This window comes from Danio rerio, chromosome 7, assembly GCF_052040795.2.
Source record: "Danio rerio strain M-AB ecotype USA chromosome 7, GRCz13ab, whole genome shotgun sequence".
NCBI lineage: Eukaryota > Metazoa > Chordata > Actinopteri > Cypriniformes > Danionidae > Danio > Danio rerio.
This window is the reverse complement of record NC_141027.1, coordinates 39912946-39930858: the sequence shown is the minus strand read 5'-3', so window position 1 is coordinate 39930858 and position 17913 is coordinate 39912946. Positions and strand designations below refer to the sequence as shown.

General features: G+C 32.5%; 2 protein-coding genes across 7 annotated transcripts in view; one reads left to right on the top strand and one right to left on the bottom strand.

The window, feature by feature from the left end:
- esyt2b (extended synaptotagmin-like protein 2b) overlaps window positions 1-17913 on the bottom strand; it is an 846120-nt gene that overhangs the window by 612860 nt on the left and 215347 nt on the right. The gene's annotated exons all lie outside the window — the stretch shown is intronic.
- Window positions 1-17913, top strand: part of ptprja (protein tyrosine phosphatase receptor type Ja) — a 57616-nt gene that overhangs the window by 34964 nt on the left and 4739 nt on the right. For 2 of the 5 annotated variants that reach the window (XM_087259541.1, XM_087259540.1), the window contains exons 12-23: window positions 831-1097; window positions 2447-2710; window positions 2812-3072; window positions 3151-3417; window positions 5253-5492; window positions 7771-8031; window positions 8785-8928; window positions 9794-9992; window positions 10194-10306; window positions 12771-12852; window positions 13033-13092; window positions 13414-13501. In XM_087259541.1, the coding sequence (XP_087115667.1) occupies window positions 831-1097; window positions 2447-2710; window positions 2812-3072; window positions 3151-3417; window positions 5253-5492; window positions 7771-8031; window positions 8785-8928; window positions 9794-9992; window positions 10194-10306; window positions 12771-12852; window positions 13033-13084 (2150 nt within the window). In that variant the 3' untranslated portion in view covers window positions 13085-13092; window positions 13414-13501. 5 annotated transcript variants of the gene reach the window in all.

Sequence of the window (17913 nt, the reverse complement as noted above, 5' to 3'; positions counted from 1 at the left end):
ACTGTCCCACTCCTAATTTGCACATACATTGTATATTTGATGAACAGATTAACATCATTCCATTTACCTAAACTTATGATCACTGTTTATGTGTTAAAATTGTTCTTTATTATATGTGGATAAACCAGATGTAAATCTGATTATAATATCTCTTTAGAATATTTGTTTCAATCCCCTTTATTCATATAATTTATAATACTCACAAACTGTATATATCTGTAGTGTGTCCTAAGTGTCCCACACATGTTCCAGGTATAGAACAACGCAGGAGTTACAGATATTTGCCATTAGTTTCCTCTAGATTTTGAGATGGTGAACATTTGTAAAAAAACAAGTATGGTAAACAAGTTGATTATACATTAAATGTTTTGCTCTAAAGCATAATTTAGATACATCCTCGTAAGAAACTTAAATTTTGAAGCTGTTATTTTTATTTTATAATTTTTTTGTTATTATTTAGAACATTTATGGTGCATATCTGTGCAGTTTATGTTATAGAACAATTTAATACAATATTTATTTATAAAGCACATTTAAAAACAATTGAAGTTGACCAAATTTCTGCACATAGGAGTACTAAAGACAGTGAAGAATAAAAATGTACAAAGAAAACAATAAATAAAAGCAATAAAAAACAGTAATCGAGTAGTATTATAATGAGAGAAAAGAGATCAAACTTTTTAAAAACAAAAAACTTTTTAAAACAAAACCTTTTAGTACTGTTTAGTAATGCTTACCACACAACCTCCTACATCAATCCTTGTTGTGGTGTGGCCCATTTTTGACCAGAACATGGCTTAATTGTACATGTTTTTGTGAATGATTTTCAGATCCTTCTGTTGTGACTAATGTGACAGTGAATGAATTCACCGAGACCAGTGTAACTCTAAGCTGGCAGCAGAATGATCCTCAGCAGTCTGGTTACTCCTACCTGCTCAACTACAAAACAATTAATGGGACGTCTAACCAGACGACCGTGAACAACAACACTGTGAAGCTGGAGCAACTACAGTCGGCCAGTCAATACAATATCAGCATTATCGCCCTGACACCAGGCGGCACCAAATCTGATCCCCAGTTTATAACTGCCTGCAGTAGTGAGTATCTGCGCTCCTCATGACACCAGTAAATGTTTTGACATATCCTGCTATAACACATATCATAAATTTATCAAATAATATTTACAATAAAATATGGCAGCTGAGTTTGCCCAAATTTTACCAATACAAATGCAGTAGGAAAATAAAAATATAAAAAAAATGTACCATTTTACACTAAATTACTGTACTTTATTAATTGGTAGTCATACACAATTTTACGTACTAACATCTACACAGCAGAACCCTGTTACACATAACAATAAGCATGTGTGGGAGATGAATCATATAATGTACCAAATCTCATCACAAACAGTTTTTTCCACAAGCAGAGAAGCATAGTAATATACACAAGTGCTCAGTGTCATTCACGTACAGTAACTACTAAATACCATTATGGTAACACACATGACACTAAAGTAACACAATAAACAGTTTTTATCAACATTAGATGTAACAAAAAACTATAAAGAATCATTTTAATGTCAACAAAAAGCAAAAGAAGTCAAGTGTCATGTAGGGAAATCGAGGAAAGGGATTTTAGGGTTATTTACCAAATACAGTTGGATCCATAAATATTTGGACATCGACACAAATCTAACATTTTTGGAACGCAAAGACATCACCAGATGCTGGGTTTCATTCCTGGTGGTGCTCTGCCAGGCCTTTACAGGAACTGTCTTCAGTTCTTGCTTGTTCTTGAGGTATTTTCCCTTCAATTTTGTCTTCAGCAAGTGAAATGCATGCTCAATCAGATTCAGATCAGGTGATTGACTTGGACATTGCATAATATTTTACTGCTTTCCCTTCAAAAACTCTTTGGTTGCTTGTGCAGTATGCTTTAGGTCATTCTCCAACTGCACTGGGAAGCGTTGTCCAGTGAGTTCTGAAGCATTTGGCTTTATATGAGCAGAAAATACTGCCTGAAACACCTCATCCTGCTGCTTTTGTCAGCAGTCACATCATCAGTAAATACAAGTCAACCAGTTCCACTGACAGCAGTACATGCCCACGCCATGTCACTACTACCACCATGCTTCACTGCTTAGGATCATGAGCAGTTCCTTTCCTTCTCCATACTCCTCTCTTCCCATCACGCTGGTACAAGTTGATCTTGGTCTCATCTATCCATAGGATGTTGTTCCAGCACTGAAGGCCTTTTTGATGTTCAAATTGATTTTCATTTCAAATCAGTTGTGTTTTTGTATAGAGCCAAAATTGTTAAAATTGTGTTGATGTCCAAATATTTATAGACCTAACTGTATTAATACAACTTACTGTTAACCAATTACAGTTTTTAACCATTGAAATCACAGACATTTTTTTACAGTCTTTGTTTTTTTTTTCAGGGCCAAATCGTGTTAACAACGTGAGTTCTGTGGCTTTGAATGTTTCCACTGTGAGGTTGAGCTGGGCTCGTCCTTTGCAATACAACCAGTTAGTTTCCTACCAAGTGTTAGTTTCCAACTGCACAAAAAACAGCATGAACATGTCTACTTCCACTGAAATGATCACTGTGACAAACTTGCAGCCTGGCACACTGTGTCAGATCAGTATATATAGTGTGGCATGTGGCCTTCTGGGACAACCAGTGAACACCTCTGTCCTCACAAGTATGTAATCAACCACACACACACACAGAGTCAATCAAACACAAAAATGTCTTTAGTATGGGCAGAAAGAATTATTTTGCTCTCTCTATCTCTTTCAACAGTGCCATCTACAGTGCAACCAGTTGTTAATAGTCAAGGCTCTAATAACTCTCTTCTGGTGTTGTGGAGTCACCCTGATGGTGGTCTTGATATGTATATTTTGAACATCAGCAGTGATGGATGGAGCGACTTTAGTTTCCTCAACAGCACTGAAAACAATTACACCTTCACTCAATTAAAAGCAGCAACACTCTACACAGTCACTCTCACGACTGTCAAAGGATCCTTTCAGGAAACATCAGGGGCAGTAGTTAGCGCTACCTGTGAGTATGAAACCCTTAAACACAGCAGATATTTATAGGTCTGCGTTATTTATAGGTGCTGATTGTGTGTGTTTTCAGATCCAAACAGCCCAGGGATGATTACGGTTTTGTTTAAGAACACCCATTCAGTGCTTTTACATTGGGATATCGCTCAGAACATGACGCCTGGCAGCTTCAACTACAGCCTGTCCTTCTGGTCAAGCAAAAACAACAGTCTGTATCTCACTCCCAATAACACTTTGCTTTTGGATGGACTACAATCTGGAACGCCCTATAACGTTTCTTTGGCTACTGTGGGGCCATTGAATTTGCAGAGTGAATCTATGAGATACAATGTAACTACAAGTAAGTTTACAATTATAATTATAGTGTATAATTATATTGTGCTGTATTTTGCTAAACCGCCATGAAAAACAGAACACAATAAGGTCAATAAGATTATTTATTATTTCAATTTCAGCACTATTCAGGAAAATGTTAAAATACTTTGATTTGGATAACATTTAAAGACCAAATTAATAGATCAACACATTTCTAATTAAAAAAACTAATTTATATAATAATTAATATTCAGGGTCACACAGAATCTGCAAACATTTTGTAACTATTTTTGCGCAGAACTTAAAAAAAGTGCAGCTTAAAACTTATGCAGAATGATTTTAGGAGTATCGTAACTTAAAACTTAATATATTAATTAAAAAAGGTATTATTTTTTATTTAATTTATTATTTAATTATTATTTGTATTAATTATTTTATTTAATGTTTACAATGCAAATCCAATTAGATGCACTTATTTGATAATCAAAGCAAGTCTCCCATATAATATGTCTATTAAAAGACAGAAAATATTCATTTTACAAACTTTATTGTAAATAAAACAAATGAGCATTTTTATATTAATCAGTAATATTACTGAAATTAATTTAAAACTGAATAAATGTACACTTACACACATTTACTTGAGTAAATAAACAGACTCAATGATATGTTAAAAATCTGCAGATTTCTGTGGGCCTACTAATATTTAACAAATGATAACAGTACATAATATTTCACTAGTTATTTTGCAAGATACTAGTATTTACTATTTATATATGCAATATGCAATTTAAAGCCTTAACTAGGTTAATTAGGCAAGTCATTGTACAACAACCTTAAGACAATTTCTTAAGGGGCCTAATAATGTTGATTTTAGCAGTTTTTACATCATTCATTTATTCATTCAAGCCAAACTAAATGAAACATGACTGTCTCCTGAAGAAACATATAATGGGAAGTGAAAATGTTCCTTATTAAACATCACTTTGAAAATATATATATACAAAAAACAAATATTTCACAGAGGGATAATAGTTTTGTCTGGTCCGTTTGTTGAATTTAAGTTACATTGCATCTACATGCCAACTAATTCACATTAGATTATAAGTAGACTTTTAGGTTGAGGTTGGGGTTAAGGTTATAGTGTAAGTTTACATGTACTTGCTAAGTTTCTTATAGTCAGTTAAATGTCTGTTGAAGGAGCATATCAGCAGATATTAAGCAGATAGTCTACTTATACTTAACTTTTCCATCAAAATAAAGTGTTACTTATTATTTGATTATAATATTTCACAACATTACTTGTTGCTGTTTTTATTGATGAAATGATTGCAGCCTTGGTAAACATAAGAGAATTTTTAAAAACATCCTAACTACCTGCAATACAGGTACTACTTAAATAATTACACTGTAAGTACATGTAAAGTACACATTCTACAAAATAAAGTGTAACCCCATAAATGTTGATAATGCATTTCATTTTCATGAAATTGATTTAGCAAAAAAGTCATTTATTTATAGGTCTTATGAAACAGGGAAAGACATTCACACTGTCTCTATAAAAAAATGGAGAAAAGAAGAAAAAAAAACATTTACTTGTGAGTGAATGAGGACTCCCTATAATAGTTCATAGCATTTGCCATTACTATAGATGTATGTTGTTTTATGCCTTTTCTTTTTTCAAAATGCTACTTTTAAAACCGAAACAGCTTCCATAGCATCTATTTATTTTAGTTTGATTAGGAAAGAGTAATATTAGGTTAAGACATAAGTGACATGATTTATATCTTTGTTTTTCTGACATGAAATTGATAGTTGAACTCTCTCTTCTCATCTTTCTCTTTCTGCATCTGTTTTCAGTGCCTGATCCTGTAAAAAACCTCAAAGTTGTTTCCACAACAACAAATACTATCTCTGTAACTTGGAAAATGGTTGACGTCCCAAAGTATGTAGTGAGTGTGAATAATGCAGTAAAAATTACCAGTTCAAACAACATGACCATACACAATCTGCAGCCTTCAACACAATATAACATCAGTGTTCAGAGCAGCACTTTTGACAACACAGAAGGAGAAGCTGTGTGCCTCCAAGATTGCACAGGTTAGTACAAACACTCTATGTCTATGGTAGGGCTGGGCGATTTAGCCTAAAATCAAAATCTCGATGAAATGAACATTTTAACTCGATTATGATTAATGAATGATTATTTTATTTATTATTTTGCCCTTGAAGTTTACTGACATGTTTTGTACAGTAAATATGCTTACATATTACGTGTGAGAGATTTCTGAATGAAGGGGGCATTACTTGATTTTAAAATAACTGAGGGAAACACGATCTACTATTTATGATTATTTATTGAATTTTAAACAACTGAAATAGAAAAACACATTGCCTAAACGAACAGTCACTTTTTTTTTCTTTTAAGAAGTGAAAATAAATAGCTTGTACTTTTGGAAACAAAATAAATTATTTTCTTATATTTTTTATATTAAATATAAATACTCAAATATGTATATAATACTTATATTTTAGATTTTCATATTAAAGTAGAAAATAAGCAGCATCTCTTCTAAATAAAATAAAATATTCGTGTATATCCTGTAAATAATATTTAATAAGTTTTTTTTGCATCTTCTGTAAACAAATATTTTGATGTAAATAATAATTTTAATGTAATGGAAACTATACCGTCTCAAGGCATCACCGGCGCAGTTTGCAATCATCGTCAATGTAGTGCAAAGTAAGGCTCAAGAATGGGTCCATCGTCCTACTTGACCAAAGTAAATTAAAGTAAATTACATATGCAGTCATTTAGCCATTCTAATTATCTGTTCAATGGAAACAATAATATTCACTCCTCAGTTTCACCTCACAAAAGTGTGTTTTCTCATAGGTAAAATATAAATGTGCTAGAGTAAAATATTTCAATGCAACCATATAAATACATAAAATAAAAGGTGTCAACCCATCAACCCTTGAAATAATAAAAAAACAAAAAGTTTTCCAGTTCAACCTAATTCAGACTTGGCAACCCTAGTATTATTATCAATAACATTTGGTCAATTAACACTAATTGGTCAGTACAATTATCACTAAATTTAATTGTATTTGCAACAGTAGGCACCATATTCGCTATATTTATTTATAATAGTCAGCAGTAGCCACTGCTCAAAAACACCACTCTATTAAATACACATGAAACCTTGAAACACAAGTAAGATAAAGTGGTTTAGAAACAATTTTGGGTGGAGAAAAACGTGATCACTTGTCTCACTTTAATTCTCACAAAAAACTTTTACATGAAGCTTATGTGACACTCATGTACAGTACCTGACAAAAGTTTTATCATCAATGCCAGTTGTAAAAGCAACAAATAATAACTTGACTTCTAGTTGACAATTTGGAAAAGTGTCAGAAAGTAGATTTTTCAGATGAATCATCTGTTGAACTGCATCCCAATCATCACAAATGCAGCAGAAGACCTACTGGAACCTGCATGGACCCAAGATTCTCACAGAAATCAGTCAAGTTTGGTGAAGGGAAAATCATGGTTTGGGGTTACATTCAGTATGGAGGTGTGCGAGAGATCTGCAGAGTGGATGGCAACATCAACAGCCTGAGGTGTCAAGACATTTGTGCTGCTCATTACATTACAAACCACAGGAGAGGGCAAATTCTCCAGAAGTATAGCGCTTCTTCTCATACTTCAGCCTCCACATCAAAATTCCTGAAAGCAACAGGCAAGAATGCTCCAGGAATGGAGCATGTCTGGGGTAAGATAAAGGAGGAGGCGTTGAAGATGAATCCACAGAATCTTGATGAACTCTGGGAGTCCTGCAAGAAGGCTTTCTTTGCCATTCCAGATGACTTTATTAATAAGTGATTTGAGTCTTTGCAGAGATGTATGGATGCAGTCCTCCAAGCTCATGGGAGTCATACTCAATATTCATTTTTTTTCCACTGCACCATGACTTTATATTCTATACTGTACATTATTTCTGTTAAGTGACAGGACTTTTGTCTAAGCAAAGTCAGACTTTACTGTCCTAATTAATAAAAAATCAAGGCATGATCATATTTTATTTTGGTAAAAGAAGTATAATCTAGAGGCTTGTGTCTTTTATATTAGCCACTTCTAAAACCAAATGATGAACTAGAGATCAAGTTATAATTTGTTATTCCTTAAACTTTGATAGGCGACAAGACTTTAGTCAAATCGTGTAGTTTTTATTATAATGGTGGTCCTTGATTTGATTGATTGCTCCTTTTTTTTTTTTTTTTTTTTTTTAAGTTAGTTAAATTTAATTGTACATGTTGGTCTAAATGTCAGAATAAGGTAGAGTAAAATAGTCATGCTTTGCTTTGCTTTCTGCAGATGCAGCTCCAGTGGAGAATGTGACCTGTGTGGGTCCTAATTTAACCTTGCCAATGCTCAACCTCTTCTGGAACCATCCTCTTGGTGGATACATGAACTTTGAAGTCAATCTGTCTTCTAGCATTTCAGAAAAAACCAAAAATTTAAACTACAACTTCACTGGACTCAAGTACAACAAGACATACAGTGTCACCCTCAGGACCCTCGGCTGTGGGAAGAGCAGCACAGTGAAGAATATCTCCTGTACAACTGGTTTTACAAGTAAGCAGTTATTAAACAGGTATAACCATTTTGATGGTCATTTTAGATAAGAAATCTAAACTAATTTGCACTCACTAGTGATTAATGAGTGCGGGATTATATGTTGAGTGTGTGTTTTAAATCCTTAATTGACGAACAGTGTTTGTACATTTGTATGTATGTGAAGAATAAATGTGTTGTGAGCGAGTAGGGTTAGATCATTGCAATGATTTTAGAAGAATGATGGTTGACTGATGAACCACTGAATATCTGATATGTATGTGTATGTTGTTTTGTACAGTTGTGTAATTTTACTGGTTTATTTTAGTTTTAGTTTACTTTATTTTATTCAGTTTACAGCACAGGCACATTCACACACACACACACACACACACAACTCCATAAACACCAACCTGTCCAGGAGTTACAGGTGGAAATTAACATTAATAATCTGACATCTTGCCTATGATTGAAATAAGTATTTCATAAGTATTGTATTATTGTGTATTGTCTTTATACAAAAACACAAAAAACAACTAAACTAAATATAAAAATTTTGTAATTTGTGGGTGAACTGACCTTTTAATGCTAACTTAAAATAACAGTCCACTTCTACATTCCACTAATATTGTAACGAGAGATAGTTGACATGTAGTGCAGCATTATAATCAACAGAATGTTTAAAGAGGCCATCAAAATAAAGCATAATCATATTTTTTGTTTAAATTTGAGCACATTTCACTTACTGTATGTTATCTTTATTTGTGTTTGTAGACCCTGTTGTGCCCAAAATAACAGCAGCGAGTGTATCCGAGCAGCAGTACAACAAGTTTGCATTGGTTATTCAGTCAGATGCCTTTAATGACTCTAATGGTACTGTGTGCAGTTATGGCTTACTTGTCTCCTCTGGCTCGTTCGGTATGTATAATCTCTTTCGATTTTTAAAGTTTTGTCTTTATGATTTTGTTTAATAATTGAGTAGTGATTTATCAAGTGATTAATTGTAATGAGCATTACAAAGTTTGGTGAGGGAAAGATTTTTTTAGAAAGTTTTTGAAAGAAATTCTCACCACAACTTAAAAAAAAATTCTATTTTAATGTGTTTAAAATGGTTATTTATTTGACATTTTTCAGTGTCATTACTCAAGTCATTTGAAAGGATTCTTTCATAAGTAGACTTAAAAAAATAACATTTATTATTTTTTTCAATATTTCATCAATTAATTGTTTATAAATGTAATTGAAGAAGCATGAATTGAAGAATAAAACAATATGAACAACTTTTAAACTGTAATTATTATTGATTATATTTTATTAGAAAGAATTTAATTAATTTATTTTCAGTTTGGTCTTTATTGATTTTAGCACTTTAAATGTATTATTCGGTTTAGATGTGCTTGTTAATATATAATTATAATATGGGTTGGCTTATCAAATGTATAATAAAAAAGCATAATTGCATTTTACACTGGAAAAAAATGCTTTTGTTACTTTTTTTGTCTGTCAAGTGCAAATACCTTAAATTCTTTAGTCTTGTTTTCAGAAATAAATGTTTTTCTTTTTGACTATTTATTTTACTTACCCCGTTGGTTATTTTTTCTGTTTTAGGGAAACCTACTTAATTTTGCACATATCATTTCTGAAAACAAGACAAAATGCTTTACCTGTCTAGAAAATGCTACTTGATTTAAAATTTTTTAGATAATTTGACTAGAAACAAGTAAAAAGTAAAAAAAAAAAACAAGCTTTTTTGTGTACTAAATAAGATTTTTTTCTTTTGCAGATTGCTTGGACAACAATCAAAATTATAATCAATGCCTCTTAAAAACCTATGATGACTGGAAAGCAAAGCAAAGCGATACATTCCTGGCTGTTGTCAAAACAAATGTGTCTAAAAGTGAGCTGGAAACAATCATCATTGGAGATGGAAGTAAATGGAACAAATACACAAATGGAGAACTAAATGCCAAAGGCACTTACAAGTAAACAAACACACTTCCCATACTCTGCATTTACTTCATTGCTGCATAAATTAAAAGGCATTATAACAGTGTACCGGTTATTTCCATCACTAAACTAAACAGAGCCACTGCTTTATGTTCCTAATGCTGCCTTGCACATCACCTGCACTACTGTCAGAATGTCTTCTGCATTATGTTGTCATGTGTTTGGCTTCCTTGCAGTTTTGCTATCGTCGCTTTCACTCTTCTGGAGGTAAAAGATGGTAAAGTGGATGTATCTAAATCATACTACTCCGTATCTGCGTATCAAAGTGTCACTCTGCCAGAGAACCCAGGTAAAGACTGGGAGACTGTTTCTTAATGTATTCATACCCTGAAAACAATTACACTTTAAACCAACTTTTTAAAAAAAATGACTGCAATTTGCTGCAGCTAAATTTTGTAGTTTTTTTCTCAAAGTAACTTTGGTTCAAACTATAAAATTTATTTCAATCTGCATAAAAATATTTATTCTTCCCAAGGAAAATGAAATACAGTAAGTTAAAGGTAAAATGTTGTTTTTTATAGACCATGATTAATTGAATTACTTTGGATCCAAGTGAAGTTTTAAAATTCAAGTAACGTTTTACTCTGAACCAAACTATGATAAATGCTTATAATGTTATAGGCTATGCTGTTAATAGTTAATTTATTTTAAAAAAAATAGGTAAATTATTTGCTGGTTCTTTCAGTATGAATATTCATGTCATGCAAAGTTATCAAACTCATATTAGAAAAGCATCAAAAACTGAAAGCACATAACAGTAACTTTTTTTTCCATGTGGTCACATGACAGTTGGGTTAAAATTAAAATACTAAAGAAAAGCTATTGTTTTAGAGTTTACCTAGGCACTTTGTTTTTTGTCTAAAGGCAAATTTAATAAAGATTATAATCAGAAACCATATTTTTTCATTTTCATCCAATATAATAATGTACTCCGGGTGCTCCAGTGTCCCCCACAGTCCAAAGACATGCAGTACAGGTGAATTGGGTAGGCTAAATTGTCCGTAGTGTATGAGTGTGTGTGAATGTGTGTGGATGTCTCCCAGAGATGGGTTGCGACTGGAAGGGCATCCGCTGCGTAAAAACTTGCTGGATAAGTTGGCGGTTCATTCCGCTGTGGCGACCCCAGATTAATAAAGGGACTAAGCCGACAAGAAAATGAATGAATAAATGAATGCATAATAATGTACTTTGAATGAAAGACAGTACTTTGACTTTTTAAGTGTATAACACTTTTTTCCTCACATTTTAACAGTAACTCATCTCTGCTAATATTACTTAATCTATTTCAAACACCCAGAATTACAAAGCAATGTATCTTAAATCTACTGTATTTGGCATTGCTTCTCAAGCAAACGACAAACTGCAGGAAATTTGGTCCTTTTTTTTACCTTTTTTGTGGTCATCTCTATTAATTCCTTAAATCAAAGTTTTACTTGATTCAGCTTCAGACTGTGGAAAAAATGTTGCATTGAAATATAATAGTCTGTAAAATGATTTTATGTGTGAATGTTGCGGCATCAAAAAGAAAAAGGAGCTTATAATAACACTGAGCATGACTTGAGAGTGGCATTATCAAGCCAACAACCTTGTTTTTAAAAGATGTGTGTACTACAAAACAGGCTCATTGCAGCCATTAAAATAGCTAATATTCATTTTTGTCACAGTAGTTTGTTGTTTTTGAATGCAGTTTGGAAAATGAGAAACGCTTTCATATTCTAAGTTTCTGAATTTGATGTCATCAGAGGCAAACTGCAAACAAAATTAATATTATTATTTACTATATTCTAAAGTTTTAATGTGGTGATTTAATGTCATGTCTTTAAAATGTGCTGTTTTTTCAATATATCTGAACAGGTAAACTTGGAGCCCTAGTTTATTAGTATTTTGTTTGCGATATTAGGGACAGGTGGGCTTGGAACCTTTCTCCTCCTCCTAAGTGTGTAACAAATGTTTTGAGAAAGTTTGAGAAACACTGGGTTATGGCAAAATCATTTTCATTCAGAGTAAACAATCAGATTAATCACTGTCTGACTTTTTTTATTAGCAGACAGCAGCATATTTTTTCGGTTAAAAAATCTCACATGGTTAAAAACAATGGCACGTCAAGTTAGTCTGCACAGCCTGCCTATTGAGTGCCCTTGATCTATGTATGTATACATGAACTATATACTCGTAGTTGTGCACTAAATAAAATTGAATGCCTCTCAAATCACCTTCATCCCCTATTCATGAACTTCAACAGATCTTCCTGATAATATCAACATACTTAACATGCACAGCGTTGTTGCTATGCAGATGGCTGATTAGATATTTGTGTTAAGATATTTGCAGTTTAACAGGTCAAACCAATACTTTAAGTCAGTGGTTGCCAAAGTGAGGGTCATGAGACACTCACATACATTTAAAATAAAAGCCAAGACTGAACATAGAAGACTATCTCCAAGTTGAGGCCTCCAAAATTAAACCCAGAATAGTCTTGTGCTGTGAACATTGTGGGGTATAATATTAAATAAAAAAAATGAATAATGACTATAAAAAATATATGGTTGTTAGACTGTTCCACTTTTCTTGTGTTGTCAATAAGCTCATTTACATAGACCATACTGGTGTGAGTGCACTGTTGTGTGCAATGTTTTTTTTATGTTTATACAGCACTGGAATTGGTATTTTGGGGGTTGTACGCTGAAAAGTTTGGGAACCCCTGCTTTTTTTGGATATCTTTAATGAGTGTTTTTGTTTTCTCCATCTCGTAGTGGTAATAGGAGGAGCAGCTGCAGGAGTTGGTGTTACTGTTATCATTGTTGTAATCATCATTGGGATAGTGGCTTGTACACGGTAAGACTTCTTATAGATATCTACTATAGATGCTTGTGGTGTTCAGTTTAGTGTTAGAGATGCTGGATTTAAAGGATATTTGTTTGTAAAGATATTTATTTCTAGATTACATCATTCTTTGTATGTTTGATTTTATGTCAGTGGCATTTAGATAATTACATTTATGCTTTAATACCATAGGAAGAAAAGAAAAGAAGTTTCTAACAGTGTTCCTATCCACTCTTTAAGGTAAGTAGATTGGTAAACTTCAACAGGCATGATACACATTGAAAAAAATGAACCTTTAATAATGTAACCTCTTTTTTTGTTTGTTTGTTTGTTTGTTTGTTTGTTTGTTTGCTTGTTTCTTACAGAAACAAAGTGTAAGTATTTATACATTTTTGTTTAAATATTCATGAATTAATTTAATATTATTGCTTGTCTTAAATATAATAAATATTGTGTCATAAGGGTTTTCTATATATAGAAAAGCACATTTATTGCTGTATTAGTGTTCTATGCTTTTCTAATATACTATATAAATGCATATTTTCTATGATATGTAATTTACTGCTACCACAGGAGTGATCCGATAAAGGTGGAAGATTATGAGGCTTACTATAAGAGACAAAGAGCTGATTCTTTCTGTGGATTTGCTGAAGAATTTGAGGTGATTATATACAGTGGGTGACACTTCAAAATAACCACTTCATGTAGTGCCGCGGCGGTATTAAGGGATTGAGAACATGTTTTTAGGTGTGACAGCAGTTTGCAACTATGACACCAGGGGGCACAATGGAATGGGATGCAAACAGACAGAAATATATAGTAGCTGTAAATACCCTGCTGCTTGTAAATGAAGATGAAGTAACGAAATAAAGCATTAAAATTCCTCCATTAACCATCAAAAACTTGTTAAGCTTTATTATATTTGTAAACTTGAGTGTAATGGGGATTCTTTTTGGAAATTAAAACTAAATAAATAAAAGATGACTTAAATAAAAGTACAAACATACATAAATAAATAAAGCAGTGTTTTAGCCTAATAGAGAGACGTACAGTGTTTATTTTATAGTGATAGGACTTAGACAGTCAATAAATAAGCTTTTTCATTTACAGTTTACATTTACACTATCATTACTCTTTGTTGATTATATCTTACTATCAAATTTTATGTCTTAATTATTGTACATAAATCATAAACTAATAATTATATAGGCCTAAATAATTATTTATTTAAAGACATTACAAGCAAAACATGGAGAAATGATCCGGCACATGGTCTAAAGGGTTCTTAAGTTGAATGCTACTTCATCAAAAGCATAAAAATAAATTGATCATTAAATCACTAAAGTTACAATAAAAAAATAATTTTGCCGCAGGACATAAATTAACTCCCGCAAGTTTATTTTAATAATTTAGTTTCAGTTCAGTTTTTTTTTTTAAAAGTCATGTTCTCCTTCAAATTATATATATATATATATATATATATATATATATATATATATATATATATATATATATATATATATATATATATATATATAACTTTTTAACTATTAATGGCTCTCAGTTTTTTGTGTTTTAATTTCAATTTTAGTCACTTTGCACATGCATGTGAAATATAATGTGTGCATAAAAGCATAAAAAAGAAAAAGCAGTCAAAAGTTATAGGTAATTCATCAAAATTAGCTAGATTAAATTTATTATTTATATTAAATAATAATAATATATACTTTTGTTATGACAATTTTAAGACCACTGTTGCCTTTGTTTCATTTGCTCTGATTATTTTTGTCCTTTGAATAGAGAAATGTAACGTGCACTTACATGACTTCTTGAATCATTTTACACTGAATCAATTGCTTCATTACACATTTAAAATGTACTTTCTATAAAAATAATAAACTCCAATTCTTAAAAGATAGACTGTTTTAAATGAACTTGAATTTACTGTCTGTTTGTAGGATCTAAGGCCGGTTGGGATAAATCAATCAAAGACTGTTGCTGTGTTTCCTGAAAACAAAGCCAAGAATCGATATAATAATGTGCTGCCATGTAAGAACCTCAGTTTCTTCCTTTAAGCAATTTCAGAATACTGCGTTCCCTTCACATCTAGTAAATTAACATGTATTTGTCGCTCTCTGTATTCTGAACAGACGATTCTTCTCGTGTCAAGCTCTCTGTTCTCAGCAGCCCATTTGATGACTACATCAATGCCAACTACATGCCGGTAGGAAGTGAAAATACACAGAAAAAAAATGACTTTCAGCTTTTTACTTAACTGATGCACTAACTGTGTGATATTTCCAGGGTTACATTACAAAGAAGGAGTTTATCGCAGCACAAGGTCCATTGCCCGGCACTGTTAATGACTTCTGGAGGCTGATCTGGGAGAAGAATGTGCACACTATTGTCATGCTCACCAAATGCAATGAACAAGGCCGGGTACAGTTAACATTCATTACTCGCTTTATTCGTGATCTCCCCAGTCAGAGTCTTTTTATTTGGTGGGGGAGGGGGTGGGTGAGATTATAGGCTACTTATTAGTAAGCTTTACCACTGTATATTCACTATTTAGAGCATCATTCAATCCTAAACATTGTTGATACCTACTTTTATTGTATGTTGAATTTAAACGAATGCTGCTGTAATGTTCTGTCGCTCTCAGGTAAAATGTGAGGAATACTGGCCAGCAGAGATGAAGACTTTTAGCAATCTGACAGTGACAACAATTTCTGATATCCCATTGGAGGATTGGACTTTACGTGACTTTGAAGTGAAAAATGTAAGTTTGAATTGTTATTATTAATACTGACTGAGCCAGGCTGCCATTTGAACAAACAATCAATTTATTACACAATTATGAATGTTAACATGAACATGCTGTTACATAAATTGCACAACTTTCTATATATTTATGTTTGAACATTACTTTAAAACAATATAAATCATGCATGCATAAGAAATTTTAAAAAAAAAAGTTATTTTAATGGGTAATTTATTCGGAGTACATTATGGGTCAGTTTACTAACAGCTTGTGCCTGAGGTAACTCTTATTTTCCCATTAAAAACATAGCATCAGCATTTACAGAAAACATACTACAAAAAAGCATATGAAAAGGTATAGAGAGTTGTTTTTGTTGCATACATATTAATAGGAGTGTATCTAAAAATAATAATAATAATAATAATAATAATAATAATAATAATAATAATAATAATAATAATAATAATAATAGTAATAATAACAATAATAATGCATTTTAATTGTAATGTCCACTGAAAAAAATGATTTCTTTAAAATTGTTGCAAACAATTTATATGGGCTGATTTAGTGTAAAATAAATTTAATGTTCAACTTAATTTGCTAGTTTAAATTCAGCTCAAATAAATTGTTTACAACCACTTAACAAATTGAGAAAATCCAAGGCATCATCTTTAAATCTTTTTTTTTCCAGTGTGCTTTTTTTTTAAACCAAATATGCTAAAGTAAATCTAAACAGAAAAAAACAGCTCAAAAATAGAAAATCAATTAAAAACAAGTCTGAATATGTGTCTTCAAAAGCTTAAATTAATTATTTAAAGTTGGTGGGTTTCATTAGTTTGGGCCTTTGAAAGAAAGAGAAGTCTTGAGTTTATCTGGAGACTGAGAACTTAACAGGAAGTGCCTAGTAAATGAGGAGTTTTTATAAATATAGCAAACAAATGTGATTTAAAAGATATTCAGGTGCAGTTCCATGTATTGCATTATATGTTAAAAGTGATAGGAACTTTAAAATCAATCCTAACACTGAGAGAAAGCACAAGTGTATTGTGTTTCAATGGAGAAGAACAAGTAAGGGCTCGAGCAACAAAAATCTGAATGTACTGTAACCTGTTAAGAGATTTAGTTAGAAGGCCAGAAAATAAGACATTGCAGTAATGCAATCCAGGTGTAATGAAGGCGTGCAAGCTTTTTGAATCAGAGAAAGTAGCAAAAGATCTGAGTCGTTTATTATTCTTAGGACTATTTCAAAATTAGTTTTATACATTGTGCATCAAAAGTTAGTTGACGATCAAAGATGACACCTACTGTAGATGTCGCACCTGTGCAGAAGGATGCATTGTGCTGGAATCAACAGCCAAACTCATGCTGTCAGCCTTAGAAGTGGCTGCCACTGTGCCAATTGTTATTTCAGTCTTTGATCCATTCAGTTTAAGAAAATTACACCGCACCCATTTCCTGATCTCTTTTAGACATTCACACATTGAAGATAGTGTGCTATGTAAATTTGAGCAAGTGGTGATGTAAATCTGGGTATCTTCCATAAAGCAGTGGTGCATAAGGCCATATTTTTGAAGATCTGCCCAAATGGTAACATATATATGCTAAACAGGATTGGGCCCAATACTAAACCTTGAGGAACTCCCAATCAAACAGGCACAATACCTAATAAAAACTTTCCCTGGCTACCAAACTGGACATGATTTGTTAAGTATAACTGAAACCAGGCAGAAACTATTCCAGAGATATGCAGCCGGCTAGACTGCCTGTTTTACAAAAGAAAGTGGCTTATGCTGTTAAAGCAGTAGTGAAATTTAACAAGACCAATTTACTGCTAATCCCAGAGTCAGCTACAGTAAGAAGATCATTTACAAGCCTCACTAAAGCAGTTACTGTGCCCCTTCCTGAAACTCGTCTGACATGGTTTGAGAACATGGTGTAGAGATATGAAATTGTTCAACTGATTGCCCACAATATATTCCAGGAACTTGGCCAGAAATTTTAAGGTTAGGGTTATGCTTACAGTTAGTCCTCAGAAATTATCTTGTAATTGGAGAAAATGTAAACATCACCACCAGGCATTTTGTGGACTGGTCTAATAACAGCAATTTCTATTTCAGGAGGGGTGACTCCAAGACTCAATGATAAATTCACAACTGATGTTATGTGAGGGATACTTTAGCCTAAAATGAAACTTATGTTATCCTTCACTCATCCTTCACTTGTTTCTTTCTTCTGTTGAACTTAAAAGAGAAAATGTTACAAAATGCTTGGTGCTGGTACCTATTACCTTCCATTGAATTTTTTTAATAAGT